Raw genomic sequence first — 23,766 nt, 5'->3', positions numbered from 1 at the left:
CTTTCTCTCCTTCCCTTCCCTCTTTGATTTCAGCAGGTCCCTGCATGGTAGTCTAAGAACGTCGCGTTATAACACCCGGGTGACAGATCGACTTGAATAATAATCTGTGGATAGTATTTGATTTAATCCGTCCGCTAGTTTAAAGCATTTAAAGGGGGCGGTCTGCACTCTCCCCTGTTACATAGCGTCCCATGAGCCGTACACTTGCCACGCCGGTTTTAATTATATTAAAACCGCTGCGTCGGCTTAAGCCATACCGGCCTAATTAAAACGGAAAGATGTTGTGGACAGACCGCTGCCTCATCCTGAGGGCTCACTGTTGACAGCAGGGCTGTCATCCTGTGACGTCCTCAGTGAGGATCGCGGCGCGAGCAGGACCAGTCGTCCTCTCCCCGCATTGTGTTGTGTATATTATTTATTACCTGTGCTTATCGTACCCATACCAAAGATAGGAATAAAACACGTATTCTGTTTGTGCCGTACACCACCGTCTACTATGTTTCATTTGTGCGGACACAACAAATGTGATGAGCGTACATACAGTACATACTATATATATACTATATGTACCATACAGTACATACATCGATCGACGTCGCGGTAGGTCAGTTTTTACTGACATGAGCCGGTGGAATAACACTTTGTTCGAAGCGGACTTTTCAACACTTGATCGTCCAGGCGATCATAGAAACCTTTAGGAGGTTTCCCTTACTGGAAACGTTGGAGTTTAGAAGCCTTACCTTGGGTAGGGGGACATAACTAAACTCTTGAAATAAGTTGGAAGACGAAGTATTAGGAAGCGTAACGTCCTATCTTGGCAGTCCGAACGAATCTGACTGCCACAATTGGAATTGGAATTGATATTATTTATACTCAAATGAAGTTAAGGATTTCGCACATTTGGTCCGGTTTTATGTTGGAAAGTTATTGTTTTCACTCAGCTAGTTACGTTGTCTTTTGTTGATAAGGACGATTAAAAAGTTATTGTTTTCACTCAGCTAGCTACGCTTGTCTTTTGTTGACAAGAACGATGGTTCCTGTCACTAAGTTCCTTTTTGGGTTTAACACTCGGGCGCTGGCATTTTGTATGCGCTTTCCGAGAACACAGTACAAGATAAGAGATCGATGAGAGCGTTGTATTGGCTTACGATCGTTCACTCTCTTTCCGATCCTCGCATACGATGCCGCTTCGGCAATATGCACCCTACGGACAAAGAACGGGTAATTTTTATCATGGTGTGCGTAAAAACCTAGAGTTAAGCCGATGGAAGATTTCCTAGGCTTAAAAAAGGGGACGGGAACGGGCCACGGTTCTCTCCCGCTCCCATATAAAATACACGGTGCGCTCTTCAATCCTTTCGTGTGCTTGTGTTTGTTTCTTTCGTCTTGCGCTGTGTGCGTTTCTTTCGTTCAGCGATCGCTCACACTCGCTGCGTATTTTTTTGTTATCTAAAGCTAAACAAAAAAAAAACAAACACGTGTAGATCTTTTTTTCATCACTTTATTGAAACATTTGCATAACTTTACACGATTTCACACGTTTACATAAACAATATCAAACTAAGATAACATTCATCGCTGCATCGACGCAAATGTTGAAGTGGCCGAATATCTGCGTAGATCATTTTGTACACATTGATTACTGTAAAAAAGGTACGAAATGAAGCTGCGCGATGTACATAACATGCATTACGAATCATTCGCGCAGTTTTTATTTGAAGCTGCACAACACTTGAACACTTTACAAAATCATAACACCAATCGTCCAGGACTTAGGCTGACACACGAGCGGCCGCTCGCTGCCGATCCTTGAGCTGTACTGACGATTTCGTGTGGTAGCAAGAACGAGAGCACACAGGGGAACTTTCGGTACAGCAGTGCAAGCGAGACACCGACATCAGCACAGCGCTGCGAGCAGATCAAACTAAGCGAGCTGGCCGAAAATGAACTCACACATTTCCACATGTGTAACTGTATTAGTGCCAAAACTGTGTTGAAACCAAAACGCGCTCTCGCCTCCGTGTATTTCACACCGATTCTCCGCTTAACTCTAGGTTTTTACACACACCATGATAAAATATCCCGCTCGTTGTTTGTAGGGCACTCTCTTTTCTTCCGCTGCAATACGCTCTGTTGAGAGTTGCTGAGAGACCAATCACAGAGAAGGAGAGTGAACAAAGCTGTGATTCCAAAACGAGCCACACAGCGCCCAGAGTGTTAATGCATATACTGTTCCTGCTTTGGGTTATAATGCATAAACTGTTCCTGCTTATGTTGTACGTTTCGGTTGGTTCTGTTAAGTGTGTCACAATTGTTTTTATATGAACGGTATGGCCTGAATTCTTCTGGTTGCGTTGCTATGGTATGATCTGATTTGCTGAATGTGTTATAATGAATGTTACGACGGCGAACGGATCTGTGGGCCACGCGAAGGATGCGGCCTTGTAAATCAAACCCGCTCGGGTAACAGCGATCTTCTCAACCGTTCGACACCAATAATCAACCTTCCCGCTAGTTGCTCTCTCAAGTAATTTGAGGAGCCTATGCCGCAGAATGGGGTGAAGAGGGATGAGAGATTTCTTTCTGATCCGAATATGCAAAATTAAAAAAGAGGTTTCTTAGAGTTGCAAAATCCGAATGATTATTTATTGAGAATTCGGTCCCTTTTATCCCCGGAAGCCCATACATTTTTAAGGTGTTAGTGTATCCTTTCCGAGGATAAATAGTACATAAGTGTACGTGCGCGTGAGTGCCGCATGTTAGTATATGTATGTGTCGCATATTTATTCCGCTTTTACACGCAGCGTACCCGGTTTCTAGATTAAGGTGATCGCGCACCACGCGAACTTAAAGTTTGACACGTCCGTTACGAATTAAATAATCGCGAACGTAACAATGAATGTGTTACAATGGTGTGGTTTGGCTTTCCAAAGTGTGTTACAATGTGTCTATAGCTGATAGTGTGTATTATAATAAGTTGTGTATAGTAGATATGCTACACAATATAACATAAAAGCACTTAACGGCTGAATTGAGATATGCAGTAGCGGACCGACAAGCATAACCTAACCATAAGCTAGATTGAGCAAGTTTTTCAGAGTGACCATATGTAGTTCGAATTTTGATCGAATATCGGTTTACAATTGAGCCCACTCAAACTAAAATTTTCTAACCAAAATCAAATATTTTCTAAGTATTGACCGTTCTAAGTTGATTCCATAAAATTGGAATGCCATGAGTTTTATGAGTGAATAGAAAGTTGTTTTTATAGAAAAATACCGTATTTGCTTTAGAGTTCCTACCGATAACCTCTAAAAACAATCTGGTAACTCCGCGCCAGCAACCGGTCTGCTGAAATCAATTGCTCTTAGTCAATACTCCATTGCTCGTAATTAAAAATGGAGGATGCTAGTCAAGAATCGATTGCAACTATTCAAAAAAGTTTGCTGCTAGTCTAAACTCAATTGGAAAACCCTGTATATATCTTATAAAATATTTTGATTTTCCTATAAATCGTTTGTTAGGCTCGTTTCTAGAGTTTCTGCTTTTATAGATGTTATTACTTTTAGCCGGTCTGGTGGTACAGTCGTCAACTTGTACGACTTAACAACATGCCCTTCATGGGTTCAAGTCCCGTATAGACCGTGCCCCATACGTAGGACTGACTATCCTACTATGGTAACAATAAGTCACTGAAAGCCAAGCCCACTTCACTAGTGGGTACAGGCAGGCCTTGACCGACAGCGGTTGTTGTGCCAAAGAAGAAGAAGAAGAAGAAGAATTGCTTTTAGCATGGAGATAAAATTATGAAATTTTACAAGGAGCTCTTTTTGATATTTTTCGTAAGCAATAGTTCTTCTTGGTTCTTTTACATTTTCTTCAAATAATGAGGAATAATTCAATTTTCTAGCCTTTTTATCCTGGCAATATAATTCATTGTTTGGTTCATTTATATACTTCTTTTTTGATTTGATGCTACGTTTTCTTCTCTTTATATGTTTTAGCTCGCTTGTATGATTTTTGTTACAAGGAATCTCACAATTTATTCCCGTGTTATCTAGCAGTAATAAATTATAGGTTACTTGTTCTTGAACAATATTTTTCTCATTGTCATTACTTGTTGTAATCATTTGTATATGTTGTTTGTTTTCATGTTTATAATCATGTTAGTATCATTTTCACATTCTTTTGTTATAAGTTATAATTCTCCTTAAATATTCTTTCAGAGCCTCTTGACCGTTTCATATCATTCATTTTTTCATTATTTAATGCATTTCTTCTTTTTAATTTATCTTCAAGTTTTTTGTTACTATTGTTCGTTTTGCTTTTAATATTTTTATAATCTTTTTGAGTTCGATCGTTCATTTGATTAGTATTTGTATAATCCTCGTAATTTTGATTGTATGTACGACTTTTATGTTGTTTTATATTATTGGGGCCCTTCACGATTCTAATCAGTTTTTTTGTATGGAGTTTGACAGTTGGAGGCTGAAATCATGTAATTACTCCATACAAAACCACACACAAAACTAGCCAGCGATTTTCAGTCTAGATTATTCTAGCCACAAAGCTAGAATTAGATTCGAGTGCCTGCTCGAAAACACGGTGTTGTTTACATTTACCCCAAGGTGCATTAAAGAGATCACGTGGTGGAATCTAGAATCAAAGTGTATGTAATCCAGGTGGTCTCATAACATGTTTTTATAACCAAATTTGAATATCACTTTTTGACAGGATGGGTGAAAACTTTTGTTCAAACAAGCTTCCTTGAGGCTTGACGAATACTCAAAACACTCTCAAAATCTTCATTCAAAGCAGAAGCGATAAAAATCAGCCATCTATATTCATACACCTTGGGATAAGCCTACCTGTATATTATACTCACTTAAATAGCTGCTCGAAAACTGCTATACAATGCAAACAGCTGACAGGCTGAAATTTCAGCCTACGAACTTACAACGGAAAGGGCCCATTGGAATTTATTGGAATTGTTCTGACTACTGTTGTTATAGTTGTATTCGCGATTATTATATCCTTGGTTAACTTGATTGTTACTACTACAATTGTTTAACTGATAGTGGCGTTTATAGAAACTGTAGTTGTTATTATTTCTATAACTGTAGTTGTCGGATGGTGTTTGAGTTGTTATTGATTGATTAAAATTTGGGTCAATTTGATAATTAATTAAAGTATCTTTCTGTTGAAAATCCCTATTGTTGTTTCTGTTGTAGTTCTGTCTATATCTTACGGGTGGGAACCTGGGTGGGTTTTGTGTCTGAAATCTAGTATTATTTGGAAATTCGCTGAAATTCCTCCTTTCTTGGTAGTTGTTTCCATACCCTCTATTGTTCCTGGTAGACATGGGCAAAATGATTCTTTGCGACGATTCGAGCGAGCTGGCTCTTTTGCTTACTGCAAATCACGAGCGAGCGGTGATTCCGCGGGTTTGGTTGAAATAATTGATTCAAACGTAGAGTTGAAGGCAGATAGGCAAAAAGGAAGCGTTCACTTCTGGGAATCAGTTGCCCAAGAGTTAAACGTGTTCGGGCCACCAATAAGGACGGCTCTGGATGGAAAAAGGTATGTTTTCTCCCTTGACGTTTAGTTTTAGGATAGAAAAATTAATTGTGTGTGTGTGTGTTTTTTTTTCTCTTTAGGTTTGGGCAGACTACAGATCTTCGTTGAAAAAAAAATCTCATAACAATCGTGAGTACAGGGCCACGGGAGGTGGACCTTGTAATTTGAACAGTTTTTCCGCTTTGGAAAAACATGTAATAGAGATGATGGACATGGAACTGACCGCTTCAGGAACAAGCTGCGATGTGATGGGTGTAAACCAATGTGCACCTGTTGTTGCCATGGCTACCGAAGTCGTCGAAGAGGTTCCTCTTGTAAACAATTTGGTCCATGGTGAAGAGATGGAACAAATAATTGATGAGGAAGAATCAAACGATGCCACTCCTACAAAAACTAAAAAATCCCTCAATCAACTTAGATTGATTGAGCAAATAAGATACAACAAAATTAAAGAAAAAACCTATGAATTAAAGTTAAAGGAACTAGAATTAAGGAAAGAAGAGTTAGATTGTAAGAAAAAAGATTTAGAGTTTAGGCGCGATGTAGCTATCAAAACGTTGGACTTAGAAAATCGCAAATTCGAATTTCAACAAGAAATAGCCAAACAAAAAAATGAGCTTAAACTAGCTATAGCAAACGGCCGGTCTCATGGTACAGTCGTCAACTCGTACGACTTAACAACATGCCCGTCATGGGTTCAAGCCCCAAATAGACCGTGCCGCCATACTGACTATCCTGCTATGGAGGGAAATCAATAAGTCACTGAAAGCCAACCCCACAAGTGTGTTGGCAGGCCTTGACCAGCATCGGTTGTTGAGCCAAAGAAGAAGAAGAAGAAGCTATAGCAAATAAGGAGTTAGAAATAAGTTTTGCATTGTTAGCTTTAAAAAAAACCAAAATAATTAAACATTTTACAGCGATTAATAACGAATAGAATTTAATAAATCCTTTTTTATTGAATGTGTGGCAAACAATCAACGTACACCAGAGAAGTTTTATTGTAAAACTACAGTACTTTATATGGTATATGTGTAAAAGATCGGAGAGTGCAGGCTAAGATTCAGTACCTGGCGAGAAGAAATAAAGAACGGGTGTATATATTGAATACTCTACAGGTTTTCTTATAATATCCCAGTTGAAGATATTTTATTCGTTAAATGCTGTTAACATTTCTTCAATGTCATGTTGCCATTCAATGTTGTTCTGAATGCATATGTTGTGCAATGCACAACATATGTTAAGAATATCTCCACTTTTTTTTTGATCATAGTTAAGCCTATTGCTAGCACCAATAAACATCTAAAGCGTGTTTTCAATATTCCTATTGTACGTTCGACAACGTTCCTTCCTTTGGTATGTCTAATGTTAAAATTAGACTCAACGGATCCTTCTTCAGGATCACGATATGGCATTACGAGCCAAGGCTCAGCTGGATATCCTGCATCACCTACAAAAACGTTGTTAATAAAGCATTAATGAACCCATTGTATAAACCTTAATTCATTTGAATGTTACCTAATAATTTATCGGTTCCACCAGTGGCATGCATATTTTCAAAATGATCACGTACAGGACTGGAATTCCATACGTACGAATCATGAGAAGATCCACAAAATCTCGGATCAACTGCTCTAATGCGGCATTTATGATCACACACCTGTAAGATTTGAATGCATACACGTTCAGCAAAGTTAATACACATTAATGTATTCCAAGGATACTTACAATCATAGCGTTGATACTATAATACTTTTTACGGTTAAGATACGGCATTGGTCTAAAGCGTGGCTTCATGATGCGTATGTGTGTTCCATCGACACACATTACGACATCTCTTATTCCAGTTTTTTGAAAAAAATACTGCTTTGCTTCTATTTTTTCGTCTGGTGTCATCTCCAAACGAATCCAGTCACCTAATAAAGTTAGAAGCGGTGGTATGACCTCACGTAGAGTGTCCGAAAAGGTCTGCTGCGCTAATGCCACCAAAAAATCTTGACCATGCTGGTAGCGGCCCTCTGCAAAAAAAATAAGACATGATGCCAACTTGCTTGTTGCATCAACGCCGTTACTTTTTTGTGTGTTCAACTTGTTTCGAATTTTGTCTAAAATGCTTGAAAATATTGCTTTGGTGATCCGGAAGCTTTCAATAAACCTAAAATGTAAAAAAAAATTGGTAAGAAAATTTAACTAAGGATTGTATTGTATTGCATTTACTTACGCTTGATCAGGTAGTTGCAAAGGATCTGTTTCTTTTCTAAATTTCCTACTAGTATTCCTCAACAACAGTTGTTCTTCTTCGTCATCATCATCATAAAATTGCATGTAATTCATTTTTAATTTGTTTTAAGTGGTAAAATTACAACAAGAAACACACATATCAAACTGTTACAACAACAAAAACAAGAATGACATAGCAATCCAAATGACAGTGACAGAGCTTAATACCAGATTATAAACGCATGAATGGTGCTGTCATACGTTTATTTTGAATTGAGCGACGAATGGATTGCGACGAACGATTTCACCGGCTGAATAATTTCAATTAGAGGGGCCCTTCACGATTCTAGTCAGTTTTTTTGTATGGAGTTTGACAGTTGGAGGCTGAAATCATGTAAACACTCCATACAAAACCACACAAAAACTAACCTGCAATTTTCAGTCTAGATTATTCTAGCCACAAAGCTAGAATTAGATTCTAGTATCTACTCGAAAATACGGTGTTGTTTACATTTATCCCAAGGTGCATTAAAGAGATTAGGTGGTGGTGGTTGCAAAATATCGCCACAGAGTTTTGCATTAATATTTTTTGTTGTAAAACAGGTATCTTTTGCACAAATTTTATGCAAAATGCTTTAAGAACATCTAAAAAATTCATCAATAGCATAAAATATTTCAAAGAATTAAAATATTTGCAAAAACACATGGAGCTGTCAAATTTAGAGGAATCCCGTACTGCGAATTCACGTATATCGAGTATCGCGTACTGCGGATAATTGCTGTAATTTTAGAACCAATATAACATCACTTTTTGACAGAACGAGTGAAAACTTTTGCTCCAACGAGCTTTCTTGAGGCTTGACGAATATTCAAAACACTCTTAAAATCTTCATTCAGAAACAGAAGCGATAAAAATACACCTTGGGATAAGCCCACCTGTATATTATACCCACTTAGATAGCTGCCCGAAAACTGCTATACAATGCAAATAGCTGACAGGCTGAAATTTCAGCCTACGAATTTACAACGGAAAGGGCCCCAGAATTAGAAAATTATTTGGAGTTAGACACCTTTTGGAATAGGCTCTGTAATGGGTTAGGGTGATAGCTAAGGTGGCCAAATATTCTGATGAGTGTACATACGGTTCAACTGATCAACGCGTACCATCGCGGTCGGTCAGTTTTTACTGACATGAGCCGAGGTGGAATAACACTTCGTTCGAAGCGGACTTTTCAACACTTGATCGTCCAGGCGATCATAGACACCTTTAGGAGGTTTCCCTTACTGGAAATGTTGGAGTTTAGAAGCCTTACCTTGGGTAGGGGGACATAACTAAACTCTTGAATTAAGTTGGAAGGCGAAGTATTAGGAAGCGTAACGTCCTATCTTGGCATTCCGAACGAATCTGACTTGCCATGGTCGGAATTGGTTTTATTTATACTCAAGATATGTTATGGGTTTCGTAGATTTGGTTTTGGAATATGTTTTTGTCCTAATTAAATGTTATTGTTATTGGAAACAATTTATAAATTGAAATAGTGTAGGGTGTTTGTCAATTTGTGCCTATGCTGCGCTTTTAGTGTTTTTACAAAGGTTCTGGAAAGTTTCAACTGTTCTAGCCAAAGAACGAGTGCGTTCGTCGATCATTGCCTACACTGCGCTTTTAGCAATACGTTGCTATGTGTTCTCGGTTCACCTAGTTTGCCTGCAGTAACGCCTGATTTGCTTATTATGCGTCTTTTGGGTGTTTTCAAGTAGTGTGTCACAATTGTTTTTATATGAACGATGAATGAATATGAATTCTTCCGGTTGCTTTGTTATGGTATGATCTGATTTGCTGAGTGTGTTATAATGAATGTGTTGCAATAGTGTGATTTGGCTTTCTGATGTGTGTCACAATGTGTCTATAGCTGATAGTGTGTATTATAATAAGTTCTGTATAGCAGATATGCTACACCTCCCCCTTCAATAGAATAACGTAAATAATGAAATTGTTTGAAGTTATTCTTTTCATTTAATTAAACTTGTTTTTTATGCTTTTTTTTGTTAACTAATAAAATCATTTCTTATCGCTTAAGTTGGGTAATATTTTATATAAATTTTTCTATTATCTAGAGATAAAGAATTGGGAATATTTACAGGGTTTTCCAATTGAGTTTAGACTAGCAGCATACTTTTTTTGAAAAGTCGCAATCGATTCTTGACTAGCATCCTCCATTTTTGATTACTGGCAATGGAGTATTGACTAGGAGCAATTGATTTCAGCAGACCGATTGCTGGCGCGGAGTGACCAGATTGTTTTTAGAAGTTATCGGTACGAACTCTAAAGCAAATACGGTATTTTTCTACATGACAGTCTAAGAGCGTCGCGTTTATAACACCCGGTGTGACAGATCGACTTAAATAACAATCTGTGGATAATATTTAACTCATCCGTCGACTAGTTTAAAGCATTTGTTTTACTGCTATATATCATCTACAAAATAAGAAATATTTTATCTGATAGGTTTAATTCTTGTGTTTTTCGAATTGATAAAAATTCATAAAATGTATCTAAAAACATTAACTACTTCTAACTAAGTAACACAAATAAACTAAATAAAAATCATCCAAGCATCCGCTGTAAAGTAACGCTGATCAGCCTTTACTAGAGTTTTATAATAGAGATTTGTGCATTCCTATCTCACTCAGTAGATCTGTCGTTCGTAATGGGCGTCTCCAACTTCACTCTCTTCCCTTCCCTCCGCTGTGGCGCTCCAACGCGTGGCAGAGGCAATTGAAGTCCCCATTACTACTACGGTACGGGGCTCCTTTCCTTCCTTCCTATACTTTCCCTCCTTTCCCTCCCTCCTTTCCCACCATCCCTTCCCTCCTATCCCTCCTTCCTTTCCCCCTTTCCCGCCCTCCTTTCCCTCCTTTCCCTCCATTCCTTCCCTCCTTACCCTCTTTCCATCCTTTCCCTCCTTTATACTCCTTTCTCTCCTTCCCTTCCCTTCTTTGATTTCAGCAGGTCCCTGCATGGTAGTCTAAGAACGTCGCGTTTATAACACCCGGTGTGACAGATCGACTTGAATAATAATCTGTGGATAGTATTTGATTTAATCCGTCCGCTAGTTTAAAGCATTTAAAGGGGGCGGTCTGCACTCTCCCCTGTTACATAGCGTCCCATGAGCCGTACACTTGCCACGCCGGTTTTAATTATATTAAAACCGCTGCGTCGGCTTAAGCCATACCGGCCTAATTAAAACGGAAAGATGTTGTGGACAGACCGCTGCCTCATCCTGAGGGCTCACTGTTGACAGCAGGGCTGTCATCCTGTGACGTCCTCAGTGAGGATCGCGGCGCGAGCAGGACCAGTCGTCCTCTCCCCGCATTGTGTTGTGTATATTATTTATTACCTGTGCTTATCGTACCCATACCAAAGATAGGAATAAAACACGTATTCTGTTTGTGCCGTACACCACCGTCTACTATGTTTCATTTGTGCGGACACAACAAATGTGATGAGCGTACATACAGTACATACTATATATATACTATATGTACCATACAGTACATACATCGATCGACGTCGCGGTAGGTCAGTTTTTACTGACATGAGCCGAGGTGGAATAACACTTTGTTCGAAGCGGACTTTTCAACACTTGATCGTCCAGGCGATCATAGAAACCTTTAGGAGGTTTCCCTTACTGGAAACGTTGGAGTTTAGAAGCCTTACCTTGGGTAGGGGGACATAACTAAACTCTTGAAATAAGTTGGAAGACGAAGTATTAGGAAGCGTAACGTCCTATCTTGGCAGTCCGAACGAATCTGACTGCCACAATTGGAATTGGAATTGATATTATTTATACTCAAATGAAGTTAAGGATTTCGCACATTTGGTTCCGGGTTTTATGTTGGAAAGTTATTGTTTTCACTCAGCTAGTTACGTTTGTCTTTTGTTGATAAGGACGATTAAAAAGTTATTGTTTTCACTCAGCTAGCTACGCTTGTCTTTTGTTGACAAGAACGATGGTTCCTGTCACTAAGTTCCTGTTTTGGGTTTAACACTCTGGGCGCTGGCATTTTGTATGCGCTTTCCGAGAACACAGTACAAGATAAGAGATCGATGAGAGCGTTGTATTGGCTTACGATCGTTCACTCTCTTTCCGATCCTCGCATACGATGCCGCTTCGGCAATATGCACCCTACGGACAAAGAACGGGTAATTTTTATCATGGTGTGCGTAAAAACCTAGAGTTAAGCCGATGGAAGATTTCCTAGGCTTAAAAAAGGGGACGGGAACGGGTACCACGGTTCTCTCCCGCTCCCATATAAAATACACGGTGCGCTCTCTCAATCCTTTCGTGTGCTTGTGTTTGTTTCTTTCGTCTTGCGCTGTGTGCGTTTCTTTCGTTCAGCGATCGCTCACACTCGCTGCGTATTTTTTTGTTATCTAAAGCTAAACAAAAAAAAAACAACACGTGTAGATCTTTTTTTCATCACTTTATTGAAACATTTGCATAACTTTACACGATTTCACACATTTACATAAACAATATCAAACTAAGATAACATTCATCGCTGCATCGACGCAAATGTTGAAGTGGCCGAATATCTGCGTAGATCATTTTGTACACATTGATTACTGTAAAAAAGGTACGAAATGAAGCTGCGCGATGTACATAACATGCATTACGAATCATTCGCGCAGTTTTATTTGAAGCTGCACAACACTTGAACACTTTACAAAATCATAACACCAATCGTCCAGGACTTAGGCTGACACACGAGCGGCCGCTCGCTGCCGATCCTTGAGCTGTACTGACGATTTCGTGTGGTAGCAAGAACGAGAGCACACAGGGGAACTTTCGGTACAGCAGTGCAAGCGAGACACCGACATCAGCACAGCGCTGCGAGCAGATCAAACTAAGCGAGCTGGCCGAAAATGAACTCACACATTTCCACATGTGTAACTGTATTAGTGCCAAAACTGTGTTGAAACCAAAACGCGCTCTCGCCTCCGTGTATTTCACACCGATTCTCCGCTTAACTCTAGGTTTTTACACACACCATGATAAAATATCCCGCTCGTTGTTTGTAGGGCACTCTCTCTTTCTTCCGCTGCAATACGCTCTGTTGAGAGTTGCTGAGAGACCAATCACAGAGAAGGAGAGTGAACAAAGCTGTGATTCCAAAACGAGCCACACAGCGCCCAGAGTGTTAATGCATATACTGTTCCTGCTTTGGGTTATAATGCATAAACTGTTCCTGCTTATGTTGTACGTTTCGGTTGGTTCTGTTAAGTGTGTCACAATTGTTTTTATATGAACGGTATGGCCTGAATTCTTCTGGTTGCGTTGCTATGGTATGATCTGATTTGCTGAATGTGTTATAATGAATGTTACGACGGCGAACGGATCTGTGGGCCACGCGAAGGATGCGGCCTTGTAAATCAAACCCGCTCGGGTAACAGCGATCTTCTCAACCGTTCGACACCAATAATCAACCTTCCCGCTAGTTGCTCTCTCAAGTAATTTGAGGAGCCTATGCCGCAGAATGGGGTGAAGAGGGATGAGAGATTTCTTTCTGATCCGAATATGCAAAATTAAAAAAGAGGTTTCTTAGAGTTGCAAAATCCGAATGATTATTTATTGAGAATTCGGTCCCTTTTATACCCCCGGAAGCCCATACATTTTTAAGGTGTTAGTGTATCCTTTCCGAGGATAAATAGTACATAAGTGTACGTGCGCGTGAGTGCCGCATGTTAGTATATGTATGTGTCGCATATTTATTCCGCTTTTACACGCAGCGTACCCGGTTTCTAGATTAAGGTGATCGCGCACCACGCGAACTTAAAGTTTGACACGTCCGTTACGAATTAAATAATCGCGAACGTAACAATGAATGTGTTACAATGGTGTGGTTTGGCTTTCCAAAGTGTGTTACAATGTGTCTATAGCTGATAGTGTGTATTATAATAAGTTGTGTATAGTAGATATGCTACACAATATAACATAAAAGCACTTAACGGCTGAATTGAGATATGCAGTAGCGGACCGACAAGCATAACCTAACCATAAGCTAGATTGAGCAAGTTTTTCAGAGTGACCATATGTAGTTCGAATTTTGATCGAATATCGGTTTACAATTGAGCCCACTCAAACTAAAATTTTCTAACCCAAAATCAAATATTTTTCTAAGTATTGACCGTTCTAAGTTGATTCCATAAAATTGGAATGCCATGAGTTTTATGAGTGAATAGAAAGTTGTTTTTATAGAAAAATACCGTATTTGCTTTAGAGTTCCTACCGATAACCTCTAAAAACAATCTGGTAACTCCGCGCCAGCAACCGGTCTGCTGAAATCAATTGCTCTTAGTCAATACTCCATTGCTCGTAATTAAAAATGGAGGATGCTAGTCAAGAATCGATTGCAACTATTCAAAAAAAGTTTGCTGCTAGTCTAAACTCAATTGGAAAACCCTGTATATATCTTATAAAATATTTTGATTTTCCTATAAATCGTTTGTTAGGCTCGTTTCTAGAGTTTTCTGCTTTTATAGATGTTATTACTTTTAGCCGGTCTGGTGGTACAGTCGTCAACTTGTACGACTTAACAACATGCCCTTCATGGGTTCAAGTCCCGTATAGACCGTGCCCCATACGTAGGACTGACTATCCTACTATGGTAACAATAAGTCACTGAAAGCCAAGCCCACTTCACTAGTGGGTACAGGCAGGCCTTGACCGACAGCGGTTGTTGTGCCAAAGAAGAAGAAGAAGAAGAAGAATTGCTTTTAGCATGGAGATAAAATTATGAAATTTTACAAGGAGCTCTTTTTGATATTTTTCGTAAGCAATAGTTCTTCTTGGTTCTTTTACATTTTCTTCAAATAATGAGGAATAATTCAATTTTCTAGCCTTTTTATCCTGGCAATATAATTCATTGTTTGGTTCATTTATATACTTCTTTTTTGATTTGATGCTACGTTTTCTTCTCTTTATATGTTTTAGCTCGCTTGTATGATTTTTGTTACAAGGAATCTCACAATTTATTCCCGTGTTATCTAGCAGTAATAAATTATAGGTTACTTGTTCTTGAACAATATTTTTCTCATTGTCATTACTTGTTGTAATCATTTGTATATGTTGTTTGTTTTCATGTTTATAATCATGTTTAGTATCATTTTCACATTCTTTTGTTATAAGTTATAATTCTCCTTAAATATTCTTTCAGAGCCTCTTGACCGTTTCATATCATTCATTTTTTCATTATTTAATGCATTTCTTCTTTTTAATTTATCTTCAAGTTTTTTGTTACTATTGTTCGTTTTGCTTTTAATATTTTTATAATCTTTTTGAGTTCGATCGTTCATTTGATTAGTATTTGTATAATCCTCGTAATTTTGATTGTATGTACGACTTTTATGTTGTTTTATATTATTGGGGCCCTTCACGATTCTAATCAGTTTTTTTGTATGGAGTTTGACAGTTGGAGGCTGAAATCATGTAATTACTCCATACAAAACCACACACAAAACTAGCCAGCGATTTTCAGTCTAGATTATTCTAGCCACAAAGCTAGAATTAGATTCGAGTGCCTGCTCGAAAACACGGTGTTGTTTACATTTACCCCAAGGTGCATTAAAGAGATCACGTGGTGGAATCTAGAATCAAAGTGTATGTAATCCAGGTGGTCTCATAACATGTTTTTATAACCAAATTTGAATATCACTTTTTGACAGGATGGGTGAAAACTTTTGTTCAAACAAGCTTCCTTGAGGCTTGACGAATACTCAAAACACTCTCAAAATCTTCATTCAAAAGCAGAAGCGATAAAAATCAGCCATCTATATTCATACACCTTGGGATAAGCCTACCTGTATATTATACTCACTTAAATAGCTGCTCGAAAACTGCTATACAATGCAAACAGCTGACAGGCTGAAATTTCAGCCTACGAACTTACAACGGAAAGGGCCCATTGGAATTTATTGGAATTGTTCTGACTACTGTTGTTATAGTTGTATTCGCGATTATTATATCCTTGGTTAACTTGATTGTTACTACTACAATTGTTTAACTGATAGTGGCGTTTATAGAAACTGTAGTTGTTATTATTTCTATAACTGTAGTTGTCGGATGGTGTTTGAGTTGTTATTGATTGATTAAAATTTGGGTCAATTTGATAATTAATTAAAGTATCTTTCTGTTGAAAATCCCTATTGTTGTTTCTGTTGTAGTTCTGTCTATATCTTACGGGTGGGAACCTGGGTGGGTTTTGTGTCTGAAATCTAGTATTATTTGGAAATTCGCTGAAATTCCTCCTTTCTTGGTAGTTGTTTCCATACCCTCTATTGTTCCTGGTAGACATGGGCAAAATGATTCTTTGCGACGATTCGAGCGAGCTGGCTCTTTTGCTTACTGCAAATCACGAGCGAGCGGTGATTCCTCCGCTCGCGCTAGCCATATATTATCGATTGGACAGGACATATAGGTAATATCTTTCGTGAGGTTGTTATGGCATTATGACCAATATTGCCATGATCTGAAACCGTTGTGCACGGTTTCAGCGATAGCGATCCGTCTTGACATGCTGTCAGTTTCGAATAAAAAGGAATGCGCAGCTCGCGCTGCGCATGATTTAGCGTCCAAGCTCCAACTAAACACATCGTGTTCATTTAATATATTTGAAAGAACATAACATGGCGATCCTGCCAGGAGCAACAGCAACATATTAGGAAAACGCTAATTATGGCATACATATAACATTGCCATACGTCCAGAAGTGATATTTCTTGCATTGTGACATCAAAAGAGCAGCAGTAGCAAAGTGCGGTGTAATGTGTCCATATAAAAATGCGTCACATGATTGAACCAGAGCAATAGTGTTTGGCTTAGAAAAAAAAATCGAATTAACTGTTTCTGTCATCGCCTCACTGAGTTCATCGCCTACTGAGTTAAAAAAAAGAAGAGAAAAAAGTTAACGTGTGAAAAAAGCAGCAACCGTTCCGGCCCTCTTCTTTCCGGACTAATACGTGACACCAGTTCGCTGTATTAGTGTGCATGTTTTAAAAAAGAAAAAAAAAGTTTTGGTGATAAAACAAACAACGCCCCTCATCGTGAATCATCGTGTTCGTTGTCTAGTGTGTGTGTCAAGCAGAAATATTGGAAAACAATACGAGCAACACCCTCACCGTGGATCATCGAGTTCGTCGCTTTTGTGTGCTTAAAAAAAAATTGGTGACAATCGCGTTCGTTGTCTATTGTGTGTGTCAGGCAGAGGTTTTGGGTAACAATACAAGTTACACCCTTACCGAGGATCATCGAGTTCGTTGCTTTTGTGTGCATCAGGCTAGAGTTGTGGTGACAAAACAAACAACGCCCCTCATCGTGAATCATCGTGTTCGTTGTCTAGTGTGTGTGTCAAGCAGAAATTTTGGAAAACAATACGAGTGTAATATCCTGGAGATTTGACCCCTGATAAGACCATAGTGCTCAATATGCCGGATCAGTATATGACCATCACCGTGACAACTGTGCGATAATCTGAATGTCAAAATAAAGATCATTCGTTTACGGATCGTTGTACTGACAACACCTTCAGCCTTCTGTTTATTCTTCTACTTTGCGATTTTGTGCCTTTGTTATAACTTGAACGTTTAATTCAAATTGGTAAAATTCGAGGTTTTACACGAGCAACACCCTCACCGTGGATCATCGAGTTCGTCGCTATTGTGTGCATAAAAAAAAAAATTGGTGACAATCGCGTTCGTTGTCTATTGTGTGTGTCAGGCAGAGGTTTTGGGTAACAATACAAGTTACACCCTTACCGAGGATCATCGAGTTCGTCGCTTTTGTGTGCATCAGGCTAGAGTTGTGGTGACAAAACAAACAACGCCCCTCATCGTGGATCATCGTGTTCGTTATCTATTGTGTGTGTGTCAGGCAGAAATTTTGGACGACAATACGAGCAACACCCTCACCGTGGATCATCGAGTTCGTCGCTTTTGTGTGCAACAGGCAAACATTTTGGTGACAATCGTGTCTTTGTTTATTGTGTGTGCCAGGCAGAAATTTTGGGCGACAATACAAGCAACACCGTGGATCATCGAGTTCATCGCTTTTGTGTGCAGCAGGCTAAAACTTTGGTGACAAGACAAGCAACCCCCGCAACGTCGATCATCAAATCATCACTTTAGTGTGTGTACAGTTACGCGAAAATTCCTAAGCGAGCAGCCTATCTCGCCTTTGTCTACCGACAACCTAAAGAAGAAAGTAACCCGCAGCGCTGTGAATGAGCGGAAAAGTGCGATCAGAAACAAAACAACAAAACCGAAGGTGAGTACAGAATTGGTGGCGGCTGTGGGTTCGGTAGTGTTCAGACAAAAAACTTGCAACAAGCAGACAAACAAAAACGCAACAATGACGACAAAACTTGACTTAAATTTAGGATTAAAACTAATTAAACCATATGATGGTAATTCAAAAGACCTTGCGAATTATATAGAAAGTGTTGAGTTGTTTCGAGAATATTCAGAAGGTGTAGATGAGCATCACTTTTTAAAATTTTTGAGAACCACATTGACAGGCGTAGCGCATGGAGTTATCACTCCTGCTAATACAATTGAGGAGGCGCTTAAACTCCTAAAAGAAAAATTCGCTGTAAAAATGACACCTTTGGCGGTGGAACACGAAAAGGGAACCAAGAGGCAAGGAAAGCGTGACATTCCCGAGTATGGGTCAGAAATTCAAGCTTTGTCTGCAAAACTAGCAGCGGCCCATGTTTCAGCTGGAAATTTTGTTTCGGAAGGTTCTGCGAAAAATATAGTGGAAACAACAGCTATACGTGCCTTTATAGGGGGACTATCCAATCCAACAACAAATTTTTTTCTAAAAGCAAGAAATCCTCCCACACTAAGCAAGGCGATTTCTGATGCTTTGGAATGTTCCTCTGAATTTGAAAACAATTATGGAAACCATGATGCATTGTGGAACCATCGACAAAACTGGTACAATCGACCACCCATGCGAGCCTGAGGTGGTTATCGCCGACCATCTGGTTTTCGATACTTAAGAGGAAATCAAAGGGGAAACAATAACGTATTCCGTGGAAGTTCATCATTTTTGCCAAATAGGTCAAATCCAAACAACACACATCAACACGAAAACTTTTCAGCCAATGATGCACCAACGCAGGAAGAGGAAGACGTAAATTTGTTGGATTTATTTCGTTGATTTTGATATAATCAAAACCGTTAAAAGTTTTGGTCACCTTTTTTTAAAAAAAATCCAATTTATTATCGATAGCGGAGCATCTTGTTGCATTATTGCACAACGATGTATTCCCAACCATGTATATATTAATCCTCATAATAAGTTTATGGTCAGAGGCCTTAATGGCAATACTCAAACTATGGGATATATCGACACGACAATAACTATTGATAATAATAAATATCCCATTCGTTTTCATGTACTTAATAATTTACCGTCAGATATAAATGGGTTAATTGGTACCAATTTCTTAAAACAATTTAATGCTATTTTTTATTTTTCTAGAATGAAAATTTCCCACCTAAATATTATAATAATTTTCATATACCTGCAAGAACTGAATTACTTACATATGTTGATACAGATACAACTGAAATGTCTGTAATAATGAGTGAACAATTATCACCACACGTTTTTGTTGCCAACAGTTTAGCAACACCAATAAATGGGAAACTTCCTGTTAAGTTAGTTAATTTTTCAAACAAACCAACTTCCATTAAAAATTTCAAACCAATAATTTAACCTGCTGAAGCTTATAATATAATTGAATTTAAAAGAAACGATGAAAATACTGACAGGGCCAAACAACTTCTTAAAGAATTAAATTTAGCACATTTAACAGATGATGAAAGAAGAATGATTTCAAAATTGTGTTTAAAATTTAACGATATTTTTTGTCTCAATAATGACGTTCTTAAACCTTCAAGCTGTCTTCAAGCTAATATTAAAGCAAAAACTGATGTAACACCAAGCTATTCAAAGCAATATCGGTTGCCATATTTTCAGAAAAGTGAAACAGAAAAACAGATTAATAAAATGCTGAATGAGAACATAATTGAACCCGCTCAATCCAACTGGAATAGCCCTATTTTATTGGTACCTAAAAAATCATCAAATGATACGAAAAAATGGCGGCTAGTAGTAGATTATCGGAAAGTAAATTCAGTTATACAAGATGATAAATTTCCACTTCCTAATATAGAGGAAGTAATTGATTCATTGGCTGGTGCCAAATATTTCTCGCACCTTGATTTATCACAAGGATACTACCAAGTTCAACTTAATAAAGAGGACCGTCCAATAACAGCATTTACCACAGCAACGGGCCAATATCAGATGACAAGATTACCTATGGGTCTTAAAATCAGTCCATCAACTTTTTCGAGGCTTATGACAATTGCTTTGTCAGGACCCAAATAACCAAATCGTCTTTAACCCACTGTAAAACCACTTCAAACCCACGTGGGTTTGTGGTGGTCGATTCAGTCGTTAACCCACCAAATTTTAGAACAGTCGGAGCTGCCAGTTCCGATCCGATGTATTTATCTTGTCCACCCTTAACCAACCTTTTCCAAAAATGCTTTGAGGAAAAGTTTGGTCAAGGTTTGGCTTAGGTCAATGTGCTGGACAGGATTTGAACTCCTCGGTTGATTAAATTCATTCACTTACATCACTGCACTTCAACTTCAGCAATATTATTAGTCTATAAACTATGCACTGACCAGCGAAATGGAAGAGTTCATTCGCAAGTAAACAAACACACATATACACATATTACACATGACTGTTTTACAACAAACCAACTTAAACACACACGTTTAATTGCTTCCTTTGCACAAATAAATAACATTTTTAACACAGGTGAAACATGTTGAGCAAATAAATTGCACGTGCATAAAAATCTGACTTCAACAAAATTGAAGTGGTGGCTGCTTCTGTGGCCGTGTGGCTTAACCCACCAAACTGATAGCTTTGTTTGATGGAACTGGATTTTTAGTACAAGAAATTGGTGGCGTTTTCGGTATCTTGGTTATATGGGGACTAAATCAAGAAAAATGTTTGGTTTATCTTGATGACATTATTGTTTTCGGGAAAAACTTTCAGGAGCATAATACAAATCTTATTAATACCTTTACTAGATTACAAAAAGTCAATTTAAAATTAAATCCTGAAAAATGTCATTTTCTAAAAAAAGAATTGGTTTATCTTGGACATTACATTTCTAATGAAGGGATAAACCTGATCCAGCAAAAATTGAATGTATGAAGAATTGGCCTGTACCAACCAGCGCAGATCAAGTTAAACGATTCATTGCGTTTGCCAATTACTATAGGAAGCACATACAAAATTTTGCTAGCATTTGTATGCCGCTTAATATGCTCACAAGAAAAAATGTTCCTTTCAAATGGACTCCAGAATGTAATCAATCATTTGAAACACTTAAACAAAAATTTATAAATCCACCACTTTTAGACTTTCCGGATTTCAGCGAAAATAATAAATTCGTATTACATACGGATGCATCGGGAACAGCCATCGGTGCAGTCTTACAAAATAAAAATGGGAAACCCATAGCTTATGCAAGCAGAGCTTTGAACAAAGCCGAATTAAACTATGGTATAATAGAAAAGGAATTGCTAGCAGTAGTGTGGGCTACAAAACATTTTCGTCCCTATTTGTTTGGAAAAACATTCGAAATTTTCACTGATCATAGACCGCTGGTCTACTTATTTACAATGACTGACCCATCAAGCAGACTCACTAAATTCCGCCTTGCATTTGAGGAGTTCGATTTCGTGATCCAGTATATCAGTTCCTTTTGATAATGTGGTGGCAGATGCACTTTCTCGAATGTCAAGTGACGATCTCAAAACACTCAATCATGACGTAGTACTAACAACAACTAGGTCTATGATTTCTAAACAAAATGACGTTTCTTCAGACAAGAACATTCTGAACAATCCACAGCCTTCATCAAAAACTGTATTCGTAGAGCTCGTAGTTTGCCCTGAGATAAAAAATGTTGTAGCAACAAACGAAAAAATCAAAATTCCCGATACACAAAGCATAATTCATCTACGGAGAATATTGCTCGATATTTTGAAAATAAAAAAATAAATAGGGAAAGAGTTGATACTGGTAATAAGGAAATATGATGATAATATCAAAAAACTTCTTGAAAACATCAAAATGATAAATATAAAAAACCTTCCAAAAATAGTAGTAATGCAAAGGGATATAAAAATAATCAAAGATTGTGAAAAATAATTAAAATTGCTCATTATGAACGATCATCATATTCTGCCTACAGCAAGACATGCAGGAGTAAAAAGAATGTTGAAAACCATTAAACAACGATATACATGGAAGGGCATAGATACAGATGTACGGAACATGGTTAAAAAATGTAAAGAGTGTCAGGTGAACAAAAAGATAAGTGAACCAAAAATACCATTAACAATAACGTTTACTGCTAGCGAGCCCATGGAAAAAATATATTTAGATTTGGTAGGACCACTTGTGAAAGTAGAAGGTTGTGAATATATTTTGACAACACAATGCGATCTCACTAAATTCATCACAGCAACACCTATTACAGACAAAAGAACGGAAACGGTAGCAAAGGCATTCGTAGAAAAAGTAATTCTCAAATATGGGATACCAAAAATGATTTGCACGGATAGAGGAGCAGAGTTTATGTCAAAGCTATTCATCGAACTTTGCAAACAACTTAATATTGAAAAACTAAATTCCACGGCATATCGCCATGAAAGCATAGGAGCCTTGGAAAATTCACATAAAATGTTAGAGAATTTCCTAAGAATCCATTGCAAAGACAACCCACTAGCTTGGAAGGATTGGATTCAATTTTATGAGTTTTCGTACAACAACATTGTACATACAGTAACAGGTTATTCCCCTTTCTTTTTATTATATGGCCGACTGCCTAATATTCCTTCGAATTGCTTAGAAAACCCTAAAAAGGAAATGCATTACGATTTAGACAACTATATAAAAACCTTACAAGCTAAATTGGTAATTTCACATCGAGAAGTCAGAGAAAAGCTCAAACATAACAAACATAAGGTAAAATTAAAGTATGATCAAACAAGTAAAATCAAGGTTTTAGGTTTAGCGATAGCGATCCGTCTTGACATGCTGTCAGTTTCGAATAAAAAGGAATGCGCAGCTCGCGCTGCGCATGATTTAGCGTCCAAGCTCCAACTAAACACATCGTGTTCATTTAATATATTTGAAAGAACATAACAAGGTATTGCTTAATTAATGCAGATTGTTCTCGAATAATAGAGTATATAGTTATTGGTGAAAAAAAAAATCAATACACAAAATACACATATTTTACATCTTCGATGGGAGCACAACAACCACGAATGAGTTTTCATCCCATTAATTGTGCTCCCCGTTTTTTCATCCGTGGCATCTGTTAATAAATGAAATAATGATCTTTTTAGACAATAGCTATAATCAGGCTGGAAAAAAAAACAAAATGTCACTCTGTGAACGAATGTTACAAAAATCATTATAATAATGAGTATTTAACACTTTGACAGCCGGCCTGACGTCACAGTGTTTGAGTGATCACGTAGCGCATGGCAAGAGAGCGATGAGAGCGACAGTTTCTCGTGCCATTGTTATCACTCTTTTGTTTCATGGCGATAAGCGGCGTAGCACATGTCGTTCTCGTTCTCTATTTCCTACCTCATTCGTTCTCGAGAGAATCACTGAGCGTCAGATTCAAAGCTGAACGCTGCGCAAAACCGTCATGCGAATATATATAACACGGCGCTTAAAGTGTTAAGCAACAAGACAAAGCCGTCCTCCTGTATAAAAAAACATAGCGTGAGGCAATTAAAATACTTTTTTTTTTACAAAACAACTGATATTATTTATTGTAATAACTGGTTTCCTACAG

The 23,766-nt window shown here is 38.1% G+C and overlaps 2 protein-coding genes across 2 annotated transcripts in view; one reads left to right on the top strand and one right to left on the bottom strand.

Moving 5' to 3' along the window:
- Nucleotides 1-6,593: 6,593 nt before the first annotated feature.
- Nucleotides 6,594-7,956, bottom strand: LOC121594887 (putative nuclease HARBI1). The gene is made up of 5 exons (XM_041918673.1): nt 7,796-7,956; nt 7,303-7,729; nt 7,093-7,234; nt 6,867-7,024; nt 6,594-6,644 (listed from the first exon to the last, which is right to left on the bottom strand). The coding sequence occupies exons 1-5, from the start codon at nt 7,906-7,908 to the stop codon at nt 6,594-6,596; spliced, it is 891 nt and encodes a 296-aa protein (XP_041774607.1). The 5' UTR covers nt 7,909-7,956.
- Nucleotides 7,957-16,298: 8,342 nt separating this feature from the next.
- The window catches only part of LOC121594878, a 28,991-nt gene continuing 21,523 nt past the window's right edge, over nt 16,299-23,766 (top strand). Inside the window, exon 1 of the mRNA XM_041918649.1 lies at nt 16,299-18,116. The gene's annotated coding sequence lies outside the window, so the exon portion shown is untranslated. The remainder of the gene's footprint in view (nt 18,117-23,766) is intronic.

This window comes from Anopheles merus, chromosome 2L, assembly GCF_017562075.2.
Source record: "Anopheles merus strain MAF chromosome 2L, AmerM5.1, whole genome shotgun sequence".
Lineage (NCBI taxonomy): Eukaryota > Metazoa > Arthropoda > Insecta > Diptera > Culicidae > Anopheles > Anopheles merus.
Note: the sequence above shows the minus strand (reverse complement) of the source record. Positions and strands in the feature narration are given on the sequence as shown.

Coding starts and splice junctions, on each gene's coding strand:
- LOC121594887 (XM_041918673.1), bottom strand. CDS start 7,908: ATGAATTACATGCAATTTTATGATGATGATGACGAAGAAGAACAACTG. Junction 7,235..7,302: donor ATAGTATCAACGCTATGATT/GTAAGTATCCTT, acceptor CAAATCTTACAG/GTGTGTGATCATAAATGCCG. Junction 6,645..6,866: donor CACGCTTTAGATGTTTATTG/GTGCTAGCAATA, acceptor TCTTCTCGCCAG/GTACTGAATCTTAGCCTGCA.